We start from the raw sequence: 13,884 nt of genomic DNA, 5'->3' as shown, positions 1-13,884 counted from the left end.
TGCGGTGTATAGTTGAATGAAATACACATTTTATGTGAAGTAATTCAAGCACATGAGTGGGTTATTATTATATTATACTTATATTATATTATAAAAAGCAATTGCTATTGTTACCTTCTTAAAATCCCCAGAATGCCCTTTATTTAAGAATAAAATAAATAAGGGCTATGGGGAAGCATTTATGAGGAAAAATCATCCAATCAAAAATAGAGTATATAAGAACAGTCTGAGAAACACCCGTGCCTTCTTCCCAGACAGACATGCTCCAAAGGCTTCCACAGAGACACACAAAATGAGTAATGATATTAAAATGCAGGTTTTAATGCACGTGGAAAATACCCCAAATAGAACTAACTTGTCAGCCTTCAACTGGAGGCAGAAATCAATGTTGCATGTAATGCTCAGCCCGCACAAAGCCTGCTGACATGCTTGGTAAGGTTTCCATTAGTCTCAGTGGAATTTGGAACTATTGTTTAAAAAAAATTAAACTAATTAGAAGGTACTTTTATTTGGGGTATTTTCCATGTGCATTAAAACCTGTATTGTAATGCCCATCTATGGAGGTCAGCAACTAGACAGTGAAAGAAATGATGAAGGGCTCATTCATTTCCAACCCCACCATCATTTCTTGCCCAGTTCCTCAAAGGGGTAAATATCAGATGCGCAATCATCGCTTCTTGCAGGACAGCCAGAGGCCTTACACAGTAGCCTTGTTCCTCTTGCCCAAATGATGAAATAAGGGCTTTGTAGCCACTGTACAGGGATCTGACAATGAAACTAATTTAGTTTCTATCCAACACATCAAGCACTGCAAAACTATATCCTGAAGAACATGAAAACTAGTGGAAATAAATGATTTTTTCCATTGCCTTTATTTTTTATCCTAAATTTTTATAGAAATTGAGACTGTTTAATGCTCTCCACATCGAGGATGATGATGATGATGTGTGACTTCCAGCTGTAATAGGAGCATCTGGCATCTCAAAAAGCTTCCCACCTCTCTAAAAGGCCTCTTTTCATCTTTCTGAGGAAACTGAACAATACAACAGAGACTTTCAAAACCTAGGTGAGAAATAAACAGCAATTTCAGCACACATAACAAGGAAGCTCCAGGTATCTCAGGTTCAGGCTGTCTGAATATAGCTACAATAATTTGACAAAAGTATGTTGGAAATTTAAATGATTTGTGAGGATTTCTACAGCAGGCAGGAAACAATCATGATATTCAAAAGGCGTGATTATAAACAAATTGCTCTACTGGCATTGTTAACTACCTGAAAATTCTGTAAAGTGTCTTTGAATATTAGTGTAGAACCAGATTCACGTTATTTCACATATTTCAATATGCAGTTGAAAGAATGACTAACATATAGGTATCATACCTATCTTTATTAAAAGAAAGTAAATCAATCAAAAGACCCATTCATTTTGAGTGATTGCTCTGGAGCTGGGCTGATATTCAAATAATATAGGATACTATAGTATGGATAACGATCTCAAAATTAATAGCAAACATATATACATAACAGATTCAAATTCACAGAGTAAACATAGCAAGCAAAATGGTTTGTTCTCGTAGGCAGACAAATCAAATGCCAGACTCTGTGAATATGAGCAGAATTGTATGGCTATTGATTGTTTACATACTACAGCACTGCAGAGTTGATATGAGTTGGTTTTGCCTTGTAGAAAAATCTCTGGGACCACATGCCACATCCACTGTGGATATCTTGTATACCAATCTCCCATAATGAGCAGATACATATTTTGATTAGTATGCTATGCAAAGGATCATTTACCTTAAAAATAATCTTAAAGCACTGTGCAAGGTATTTCTGAAGAAATGCAGTCAGAGATTTTGCCGATTTTCCTATGCCTAACAATGAGATAAGATGGCATGCAACTGGCTTCTAGAAAGATCCAAAGTAATTTATCATTTCCTTTGTGAAATATGATGTTGTTGGGTTTTTTTTTTAAATATACATCACATTTTCCATCACATGCAATTGTAAATTTGGTACATAAATTATTTGAGCAAAGTTACTTATTACTGCTATATACATGATCAGGAAAATTTTGGAAACTTTTCTTCTTTTCAGGGGATCATTCTTACAAGCTCTGTAAACATGTAAGCTGTTTTCCTGCCAAAAGGAAGTGCTAGCTAAAGCGTTTCTATGAGCTTCTTTGTCTATTTATGAAATCTGCCTTAAATTGTGGAGGGCTAGTATTTTGCTTGTTTTGTAACAAGATGCACCAAGACCATCTTAATGTGAAACGTGCTTACTTTAAGAAATTATTTGGGGTCTGAAATACTTCATGCACTGAATCATTCTCAACTAAGGAATGCAGAAAATCATAATCTTACTTTTCCCTTTAGCCAACTCCAAAACACCATCTGGATGGGAACCCTCTTTAAGTACTAAATTATAAGAACTTTCATATCATAGAATCATGGAATCATAGAATGGTTTGGGTTGGAAGGGACCCTAGAGTTTATCTAGTTCTAACCCTCTGTTGTGGGCAGGGACACCTTCCTCTAGACTTTGTCCTCCTTCACCACTAAAACCCAGTTTACTTAAATGCTTTCTTGTCATACATCTGTGAACAGTTTAATAAAGAAACATTACAAAATTGGTAGGACTTTCTATTTCTTGGCTTGCTTTGGCTGTTTTTATAAAAAAAAGTTTTAACAACCAATAAACCTACAGTAATATTTGTACTAATTAACTGGAGTATACAAAATATTTGTCTTGTCGCTGAAATATCCCTGTAGCAATTAACATTCATAACTACAAATTTTGCTAAGATAAAAGAATATCAGGAACCTAATTCTAATCATTCTAACAACTAGAGGCCAAATTCTGCCTTCCCTTTACAGTCATGTAATCACATTTGTTAACTGTTGTAAGGGCAAAATTTAGCCCCAAACCACATTTTTATCTAAATATATTTTTTTTTCTACAGAAAAATAAAAAAAACAAGCTATGTCTTATTACTGCTCTTCCCTTCTGAAGGGTAAATACTGATATTTGAAATACCTACATTGTATTTACAGCTGTACAACATTGGTGCCACATACTTGCAAAATGCCACTTGAACTCATAAACATGGAGTAACCTGTAAAATTGGCTTAAAAACTTTTCTTAAAATAAAGAAAGAGCAGAGAAGCTTAGACATTTTCTTTGTCAAATTCACACACAAAATACATGGTAATGTGACATGCAACATCATTCCACCCTCCAGAGGCCACCATCTCCACACAGTCCTCCTCATCGTAAGCATTGTTGGGCTCCCCGCTGCGCCACTTGTTGAAGGTCTGCATGGGTGACCGGTCGGAATAGACAAAATTTCCCTCTTTCTCTAGGTCGTTAATCCCAATGAAGACTCTGGTGAGCCCAGCTTGGTTGATGTACGAGGCAATCAGACTGTTGGCAGTCTCATCCTTGGGCATGCTCAGTGTCCCTCCTCTTCCATGGCAGTAGAGCTGGGCTTCCTTGTATCTCTTCTCTTCCTTCACCAGCAGATATATCTTATTATCTGTCTCACGCACACCAGCAACAGCTGCGGGGGAGGGCAGTGCTGAAAAGTGAGCACTCGCATTTCTATAAACCAAGTCACTGTACACCCCAAAATAGCTTCACAAATCAGATGTGGAACGGTGACACTCTCTACGAGCAATTGCACCGGTAAAATGAGGCAGCAAGAAAGAAAAACAGTTATATAAAATTAACCTACCATTTTTTATGAATTTTAGTTCCGTTGTCAGCTGGGCTACTTGGATATCCATTTCACCAATAGCCTTCCTTAGCTGGCTGCACTCACAGGGGATGCCTGTGAAATGATACAGATACACCCAAATCAAAAAACTACCCAATTTCAATAGTTATCTCAACAAGTCTATGAAAAGGCCCAGCCTGACAGCCCTGGAGAAGGCTGTCTTGCAAATAACAGACAGAAAATTAGAACCTTCCCTATCCTGCACCATTATATGATTCTCAGGGGGTATGGGCCTGTGCAGAACAGCTCAGCTCACTTCCCCATGAAGCTTCAGCCCTGCATGATTAGTGCTAATCTAAACACAGATAGATATTCTCTGCAAAAAACCACAATTTCTTTGACAACTAAAAACATTTGTCAAAATTTCTCATTTTCAGTAAAATTATTCTCTTCAGTTTTCTCACAGAGCACTTCTTTCACAGCAAAAACCTGCACACGCACTGTTTGGCATTCCTCACAAGGAACATAACACAGCAGATTCAAAAGTTCCAACCATTTGATGCGAAATGAAGTTCTGTACTTTTGAAAATACAGAATTTACAGTAATTCTTACAATATAAGAAGACAATAGAAAACCATCTATTAACCAAAATTGGTATAGGTTTGACAAAGCTAATCTGAATGTGAACACTAAAAGGATAATTGTTACATCTTTGAGCACAAATCTCCATGAGGATCAATTTCAGTTTGCATTTCTGTGTGTAAGTATTAAAATCTGCATTTGACTACCCAATGAATCATCTTAGGTGTCTAAGTCAGTCTAAGCACAGGGTACTTGCCCTGAAAAACTGTGCATGATGGCTAGGAATATGGTACTCTGGCTCAAGAATTAGAGTGACAAATTATATTCTCATGAGAAAACTAATTGGTGCGCATCTAGTGCACTCTGCCAGGAAGGGACAAATTCAGTCAAATCTGAACCTGCTGCTCTTGTAAGGCTTACACTTCTTATGTCAGGTTTTCACCTGATTCTCTGGAAGATCTATATACCTCTGGAAGACCTATATACCTCATTAATATATATAAGTATACAAAGGGGGGGAAGCGAAGAAGATGGAGCCAGGCTCTTCTTGGTGGTGCCAAGGACAAGAGGCAATTGGCAGAAACAGATGCACAAGAAGTTCCATCTGAATATGAGGAAGAAATTCTTTACTGTGCAGTGACCAAACGCTGGAACAAGTTGCCTAGGGAGATCGTGGAGTCTCCCTCACTGGAGGTGTTCAAGAACACAATCCTGCGCCATATGCTCTAGGATGACCCCGCCTGATCAGGAGCTTGGACCAGATGACCCACTGTGGTCCCTTCCAACCTGACACATTTGTGATTCTGTGATCTGTATTCTTGACAGTCTCCTGGTCCTATAACAATAATCCATGCTGGGGTAGGAGCTTCTAAACTGCTCCTTTGTGTTGGCTGGAAGACAGAGTGGGATATGCAGAGACGTCCCTTTGCACTGGTGATGAATGATATGGACAGTTTGCACTTTGGTACCCACCAGACTTCCGGAGAGGTTACATCTCTGAGAACTCTGAGACACTGTTGTAACACATACACTACAAATCTAGCAACTACTGCAACTTCAATGATTATAAGAAATTTGAAAATATCACAGTGAAATATTATAGTATCTATGCAAAAAATTATTCATTATTTCCCCCAGTATGTAAACAGACATATTTTTGGTGATGTTGCATGCATGTTGAAAAGTCTTTCACATACACAAAGTGTGTTATGGATTACCTGGGTCACCATTAGGACCTGGTGGTCCTATGTCACCATTATCTCCTTTTTCACCTAAAGACATGAAAAAGAATATAAATTTAAGGCAGCTTTTTTCGTCAATAGTTCATTTTTTCTCTAGTAACATTCAAATGTGGAAAGTAGAAATATGCTCAAGCAAAAATAAAGATTTTTCTGTCCTATTCGTTCCACAACAAAGGTTGACAAAGCTATGAAATTTGAACACAAAGAATATATACCAATATCCACTTTTTGACATTCATGAATTTCACGGAACCAGTAAATTCAGATGCTGTAGAGGGAAAAGGGCTGGATATGCCCAAATTTAAAATCATAATCTAGATGCTTAGGTAAACATTGGTCCAAATGACTCAACAAAAGTCCCATAGGAAGCCATTATGGAGTAGGCAACATTAGAAAGCAAGTCTTCTGGCTCTTAAAAGTCTGTCAAAGTACAGTGCATCTTCCCACCTGCTTCTCTTAACTGTCCACTCTCATGTGACAGTGAACAAAGTTCTTTATTTAGCCTCAAACCAGGATACTCATGCTGCTTTAAGGCTAAATATACTGCTGTCAGAGGAAAAGGTAGCTGGCTGAGAGATGTCAGTAACCTGGCTGACTACAGTGTGAGAAAATTCCCATCATGGTAAGCTCTGAGACTTGGTAACCATTTTTCAAGCCCCTAAATTTTCTCAAACATAAATGATCACACATTTTAATCTGAACACAAATGGAGAAACAATTGAATTAAACATACCTTTTGAACCAATAGGACCAATTTTTCCATGCCGTCCTATGCTGCCTTTCTGTCCTTTGTCCCCCATTTCTCCTATACAGCAGAAAGACAAAAGACACAAAGTAGCAATGTAGCCTGATTCATTCAGATTCCAGTATGCTTACAGCATCAGTTTTTATAATGAGCAAAAACATGCTATATCCCCAATATTCATTGAAATCCAGAGGTCCAGCTCTCTCCTTGTGAAGAACTTGCATATGACAACCTAGACAGTGATTTAAACTTTGCAAAGCAATTGACATTAACAAGACATGAAGGTGTAATTGAAAATGGATGTTGGCTGAGAGCCAGTGGAAAAGCTTTTGCAAACTTCTTTCAGCTGATCCTGACAGAATAATGTTGACAATGAGGGGTAGGGGGACTGCATTCAGACACGAATCAGTGGAGTAAAACTGAGAAGACCTAAAGGATCCAAGTACAACTGAGATTTCATCTAAGACAGTAGCTCCACTGTAACTGAGGGCTGACTTTGGGCTTATTGGTTTATTTATACAATATAAATATTGTCATAGGAAATAATGTTTTCCACTGTACCAGACTATTAATGGAGAGTGGGTATGGAGGGACTACAGGGATGAATGTCCTCTGAGGCTCCCATCCTGCAGAAACACAAGTCTGTTTTAGGAAATATTTATGCAGGTTTTTTTCAATGATTGTTTCTTTGCTCAAAGCAACATCTATTATGTACCATTTGTCTACACAGGAGCAAGGAAACAATGAGACAAGTTAGGAGGAAAATCTACCATAGGGATCCAGCAATTGGACTTGTACACATTGTCATAGCTCAGCCTCAGCTGTGGATCTCTGCAACTGAAGGTCTGTTGCCCTCTGTTGTTACCGCAGCTGGACAGACATACATATTTTTGAAAGCTGGATAATACTATGACCCGTTTCATCATTACCTTTAACTTAAAGGTGTAATAAATAACAAGTTTCAGAATATAAACTGATCATCACTGGGCTAAGAGATGTCCTCTGTATTGTTCCATGAAGTCTCAAGCAACTGTAACTTGATGGCATGAACCAAGAAGAAATAATTTCCTCTGAACTGAGAGAAGCCAAATGTGTATGGTTTGTTGGTCTAATTACTGACAAACTCTACAATCAATAATCTTTCTTTGTTTCCAATAAGTATCAAATTCAGACACTACTGAACACAGGCTGTCACCAGAAAGCAAAAATATTTTTCTGGTTTTCCTAATGGAAGAATGGAAGTAACCCACAGAGCCAACTGAAGATCTGCTTTCTGGAATACAGCTTCATTTTCAGAACAGTTTCATGGCTTGACTTAAAGATGCAATCCTTTGGGCTGTGTAGGTGTGCTGATGCTACCACTGGGTATTTATCCAATATAGATAGTATATTGAGAGGGTTTTTCCTTGAGAATCCTTAAAGTACCAGCTTGTAATGACTTTATCAAGCTGCTCTGGAAGTGACCTTTCTTACTTTACATATTTATGAATTGGGATTGCTGTAACAGATTATCAGATGTTCGAATGCTTTTTCTTTTCAGGACAAAATTAAATAAACACATAGATCTAATGCATAAATAAAATACAATATATAAAATTAATTCACTTTCTTTCTCATAAATACTGCCCAGAAAATGAGCTGCTTCTCAGTCATAGCCAGTAAAAGCTACGTGATCTGCTCAGAAGTAAAACTGTGTTATCTCAAGCAATGAAGACATACATTAAACCTCCTGTGCTCATTAAAAGAACTGTTTGGATTTGGTTTTCTCTTACAGTGACTAACCCCTGCTTCCACTCCAGGGGCTTCCTTATTCTGATTCTACAGACTAAATCACAATGTTTCAGGAGAGACCCATCTGCCTTGAGGGTTTCAAAAGTTTTAATACTTTTTGTAAAGCACTTTTTAGTGGCCCTATGGTTGTCAGAAATGCAGTGTGAAGAGTCTTATTGAAATCAGGAAGTAAGAGCTGGAAAGAAATGAAGACAATAAAAGAAATTAATTCTCCATAGGCCAAAAGTGGGAAGTTGAACATGAAGTTCAAATGGAGAATATGAAGCAAGTCATCTGTTATCTCCCAGATGAAGATGGCATATGCTGGAACCAATTATAGAAGACTTAAAGGATTTTAGAAGGAACTGAAGATAAGGAAAGAAAGACAAATCAGAAATTCTTCACGATTAGAGGACATCACAGACACCTACCTAACAAGGAAAGTAGAAGTGTACCAAACCACACCAAAGGCCTCTTGACTCTAGTGCCATCTTTGACAGCAATCTGCAGAGGATACTTAGAAAAAGAACATAAGATACAGGCGAAGATTAAAAGTCTTTCCCAGAGTGTACCTTGACAGTCTTGCAGTAGTCAGTATTCCCAATGCAAATAGTTAACCAAACTTGAATGAGAATGGTATTTTTAAAGGATTTAATTATTTTATAGTAGTAATCTACGTTCAGGACACTTAACTTTTAAAAACTACTGGCAACTGGAAATTTGAAAATTCTCATACACCAATAAATTACAGCACCACTTTATGCTAAATAATCTGAATTATCCACACCAATGAAGGTCGATGATTAGTGAGGGAACAGTGGTTACAACATAGTTACATCTTACGTAGAATCACAGATTGGTTTGGGTTGGAAGGGACCTTAAAGATCACTTAGTTCCAACACCCCTGCCATGGGCAGGGACATCTTCCACTAGACTGGGTTGCTCAGAGCCTCATCCAACCTGGCCTTGAACACCACCCGGAATGGGGCAACCACAACTTCTCTGAGTAATCTATCCCAGTGTCTCATCACCTTCGCGGTAAAGAATTTCTTCCCAATATCTAATCTAAATATGCCCTCTTTCAGTTTAAAGTCATTCCTCCTTGTCTTATCATTACATGCCCTTGTAAAAAGTCCCTCTCCAGCTCTCTTGTAGATCTCCTCTGTACTGGAGGTGTTATAAGGTCTACACTAAGCCTTCTCTTCTCCAGGACGAAAAAGCCCAACTCTCTCAGACTGTCTTCATGGTAGAGGTGCCACATCCCTCTGATCATGTTCATGGTCATCCTCTGGACTTGTTCCAGCAAGTCCATGTCCTTTTTAAGGTGGGGAACCAGAGCTGGACACAGCACTCCAGGTGGAGTCTCGTGAGAGCAGACTAGAGGGGGAGTATCACTTCCATCAATTTTTGCTGGCCACACTTCTTTTGATGCAGCCCAGGATACAACTGGCTTTCTGGGCTGCAAGTGTACATTGCTGGGTCATGTTAAGCTTTTCATAAAGCAACACCCCCTCAGGGCTGCTCTCAATCCATTCTCCACGCATTCTCCATTTGTGCTTGGGATTGCCCAAGGCGCAGGACCTCACACTCAGCCTTGTTGAACTTCATGAGGTTCACACAGGCCCACCTCTCAAGCTTGTCAAGGTCCCTCAGGATAGCATCCCTTCCCTCCAGTGAGTTGGCTGCATCACTCAGCTTGGCATCATTGGCAAACTTGTTGAGGGAGCACTGTCCATATTGTTGACAAATATGTTAAACATATATTCTTATGTGAACAAACAGTGCATAATCCCAGGTGGCATTTTATGTAGTTGAGGCAAGCCAACTACATTCACCCAGCATTAGCCACCTGAAAGTTAGGTTTTAAAGTCTAAACTGTTTATCTAAGCTCCCACGGTAGGCAATGGAGAAATAAACACCTCTCAGCAGCGATCCATCTCACTTGTTGCGGACTGGTAGTTTAATGACAAAGTGAAACTTTAAAAGCTTTGCACAAAAAACAGGAGGGAAAAAAAGAGTAGACTATTATCAATCCATACTGACTAGAAATCAGAATAGTTAAGAAAACTAAAGAGAGTGAGAAAAAAATGCAACCTAAGAAGGCGGCAAAAACGTTTAAAGGATTTTAAAGTACACTCAAAACAAAAGAAATGGTAATAGTATGGTACATTCCTGAGTGGAGGAGTTTGTAGTCAGATGCACATAAAGACAAATAACTGCCCTCATGAAACACCTATCTTGCTAGAATTATGTTAACAATGTAATACTAAGCTTGCTCAGACCAGTGATCCCTCTAGCCCAAGACTTTGTTTCCTGTGGTGGCAGCAAAAGATGCAATACAGGGAGATCACACAATCCCATCCACTATTTGAAGTGTATTACAGGTGGAGTGCTGGATCAGCCCCCAGCAGCTTCAGTTATGATGGGATCTGGGGATTCTGTAACCTCGATCACAACCCTCTCAGACTCCTCTGTACACACGCAAGAATCTCAACCTGTCCAGTTTCTCCTTATGAGGTAGCTGTTCTTTTTCACATTTTTGGTGCCCTTCTCTTACCTCTCATGTCCTTCTTGAGAGATAGAGGCCAGAGCCACACTCATTACTTGAGACACTGTATTTCAGGATTTTACACAGAGCAAAATCAGCTGCAAAAAGTAGTTCCCTGTTTTGTCCTTGGTGTCTTTTCTGATAATGGGCAGTGTTCTGTTGGCTTTGGGACTGCTGCTAATGACTTCAGCACAGTTCTTGAGTTTTAAGTGACGGTTTTGGGTTTTGGCATCATGTAAGTATGGATTAAATTATGCATCCCTAATGTCCCTAGGCAATATATTTATTTACATTGAAACCCATCTGCCATTTTTTTGTCCACTCAGTTTACCACAGATTTTCTCAAAATCCTGTTGAGTTCAGGTGGAACTGAAAGACAGTTCTGAACCAGATACCCACTTTGTGAATTCACAACTGTCAATGTCAGGACTTTTATATGGAATACTGCCTGCAGCACTCCTTAGTGAGCAATAAATTCATGTAAAAGTTGACTCAGAAATGCAAAGGATTGATTGATTACATATTAATGAGCAATCAGTAATAATAAAATATAAATTAAGATATTATTGCCTCTTTCTAGAATTTGATTATACAAATGACTGAGCACTCTGGCTCCAATCCAGTTAAATTAATGAGTCTTCTCTCCTACTTAAGAGGCTCTGCCTGTACTAGTAAACTAAATGCCTGGGACTGTTCCCTGGCAGTGGGAACTAGGTGGCTGAGAATGGTACACTCCACGATACTAAATTGTCTTACTCTTCAAGCCAGGATAATCACTTGCAAGCTGCTCATTGTGACAGCTCCCGAAATATGCCCAAGAATTACCTGGGAAAGTGTTAGCTGGCAAAAGCCAAAGTCAGTGTTGCTGTGCTAACACTGCAAAGGTACAGACAGTTGAGTTCCAAGCCCAAGAACAGGATGAGACTTTGTTCAACATACCATTAGAATTGAGTATAAATGAAATCCAATGTAAAAAGGCTGAACTTAAAATACTGAAATAATGTATTTTCAAATGGTTACAGTTCTAAGAAAATTAAAATGTTTTGAAGAACACATTTTTAATGTGCTGTTCCTTTGATGATGCATTCCAACAGCAAATTCACCCTCTTCTCTTTATTTTGATTGTCATAAAGTACTCTGGGAATATTCACAGGACTGTACTGTTACTGAACTATCTGTGTGGAATTTGTATACATGGAAGTTATGGCCTCACAGACTGCATCATGACTCAGTGAAATAATGAAGTTCACTCCCAACATGGGAATGCACAGTACAGCCATCTGTGCACGTAGTGACAGTTACTTCCATGAACTTCACACCCCAGAACTTGCACTGCAGTACACACTGCTTGTCTGAAACAGCCATTGTACTTGATACAGTGCTTTATGCTTTACATAAGGCCAACACAGTTTTATATTCTGCTGACATGCTATGCATCATAATTGACCTATACAATTAATTAAAAGCAATGAAGAAAGTAAGTGGAATTTAACCTTAATCAGTATCCAAAGACATCTGTATCTCTGCTGTCACCCTGAAGCATCAGGACAGTCAGAACGAGATTTATTTCAGGAAAGCACCAGAAACTTTTAATGTTTCTCAGTTTCTGAGTTACCAAAATCTGAAAATATCATGAGGAAAGGGTATGATAAAAATATTTGCAGCACTTTCTAATCTTGAGCTGTTCATTTCAGGTCTAATATACCATAAGAAAACCATTTCTTTTGTAAGTTATTTTGTTATTACATACCTATGGAGTTCTAAGAAACTAAGCATATTTTCTTATATGAACTTGCTAGTAAAATGAAACAAAGAAAGGTAACCAAAAAAACATGAATGTGATTCTGATAATGTACAGCATTAATGAAAAACTAGTTAATTAGAATTTATTTAAAACAAGACCTTGTTTGTAGACATTTCTGGATGCATAAAGGAAAGCTGAAAAAATATGTTGCTACAGGTGTAGTAAGAAATTCTGCCTGTGTTTAACTGAAAGCAAATCTTGGAAAAATACCAATACAGTATGCATTAATATTTGATTTTCTCTCATCTCTTTTCTTTCAAAGTGTGTTTTCTTGCAGTATATTTCCACTTCAGTGTTCCTTCTTTTAATCTCGTCAAAATTTTGGACTTTTGGAGGTATGGAAAACTGGAAAATTATCATTACTATTAGAGTTAATCAAGCATTCCTTATGAGAATGATTTTCCAAATAAATCCAATTTAGCAGTATAAAATAAATAAATGAAATGCTACATCATGGGTTGGCCTGACTGAAAAAGAGTACTTCCACTTTTCAGATGGTCTAAAGCATTTTGAAGGGATTTGACAAACTAGCAAGCTAGAGAAACATGCAAGACAGCACAGAGAGAGGTTCTCAAGAGGTTAAGACAACTTTGTGCCAAAGGCTGAGAAGGCAGAGGCACTTAGTGCATTCTTTGTCTCTACTGGCAAAATCTGCTCTCTGGCCTCCCAGTTCTGCACATCTGGTAGCAAAGATCTGAGGAGGACATGCCACTCCTGGCACTGGATGATTGAGTGAGGAACTACTTCACCTGGATGTACACAGGTCCATGGCACTGCCCAGAAGCACTCAAGGGCGATGAGACTGCTATCTGGCACTGCTGCAAGGCTGCCAAAGTCTAATCAGCAGGAATGCCATTCCTCAGGAACCAGTCCTTCACCAGTGACAGGAGGAAGAAGAGGAATGAGCTCCATGCTGGCAGGAATGGTGCGCTGGAGGACACTGCTGCCAGTCAGGAAGAGCTCGACACGCTACAGAAATACATTGACAGCAATACCATGGGTTCAGCTAAATTCCTCACCTGTTATGCATTGATGAAGTCTGGCCAATGGCTGGCTAAAATAACTCCTTTGCATAAAAGGACCCAGAGATTTCTGGGCCCTCATACATGGGAAACAAACCAGAGTCCAACTGAGAAAGATGGTTTTGCTTAGCTTGCAGTACAGAAAGGTAAGGGGAGACCTAATTGCAGTCTTCCACTAGAGAAGATGCAGCATTTTGTTCTCAGAGACTCATAGAGAAAGGACAAGATGCAATGATTACAAGTTACAACAAGAAAAATTTCAGTAGGCTTCAAGGAAAAGGTCTTTCATGATGAAACTGTTCAACAGACTGATCAAAAAGGATGTGGAATCTCCATCCATGGAGATTTTCAAAAGTCTACTGGAAAAAAACCCCAAGCAACCTACTCTAATATTGACGTCTGCCCTGTTTAAAGCAGGAGATTGGACTAGATGAGCTCTTTACAACCTTTTAAT

At 38.7% G+C, this 13,884-nt stretch overlaps 1 protein-coding gene across 6 annotated transcripts in view; it reads right to left on the bottom strand.

Moving 5' to 3' along the window:
• Positions 1-2,777: 2,777 nt before the first annotated feature.
• Positions 2,778-13,884, bottom strand: part of COLEC11 (collectin subfamily member 11) — a 43,714-nt gene continuing 32,607 nt past the window's right edge. For 5 of the 6 annotated variants that reach the window (XM_039385569.1, XM_027726068.2, XM_027726065.2 and 2 more), the window contains 4 exons: positions 6,275-6,346; positions 5,518-5,571; positions 3,736-3,831; positions 2,778-3,579 (listed from right to left, as the gene is read on the bottom strand). In XM_039385569.1, coding sequence (XP_039241503.1) covers positions 3,170-3,579; positions 3,736-3,831; positions 5,518-5,571; positions 6,275-6,346 — 632 coding nt within the window. In that variant the 3' untranslated portion in view covers positions 2,778-3,169. The remainder of the gene's footprint in view (positions 3,580-3,735; positions 3,832-5,517; positions 5,572-6,274; positions 6,347-13,884) is intronic. The other variant, XM_039385572.1, reaches the window with a different exon arrangement.

This window comes from Pipra filicauda, unplaced genomic scaffold, assembly GCF_003945595.2.
Source record: "Pipra filicauda isolate LSUMZ 115617 unplaced genomic scaffold, ASM394559v2 scaffold41_size5083284_pilon, whole genome shotgun sequence".
NCBI classification, from domain to species: Eukaryota; Metazoa; Chordata; class Aves; order Passeriformes; family Pipridae; genus Pipra; species Pipra filicauda.
Note: the sequence above shows the minus strand (reverse complement) of the source record. Positions and strands in the feature narration are given on the sequence as shown.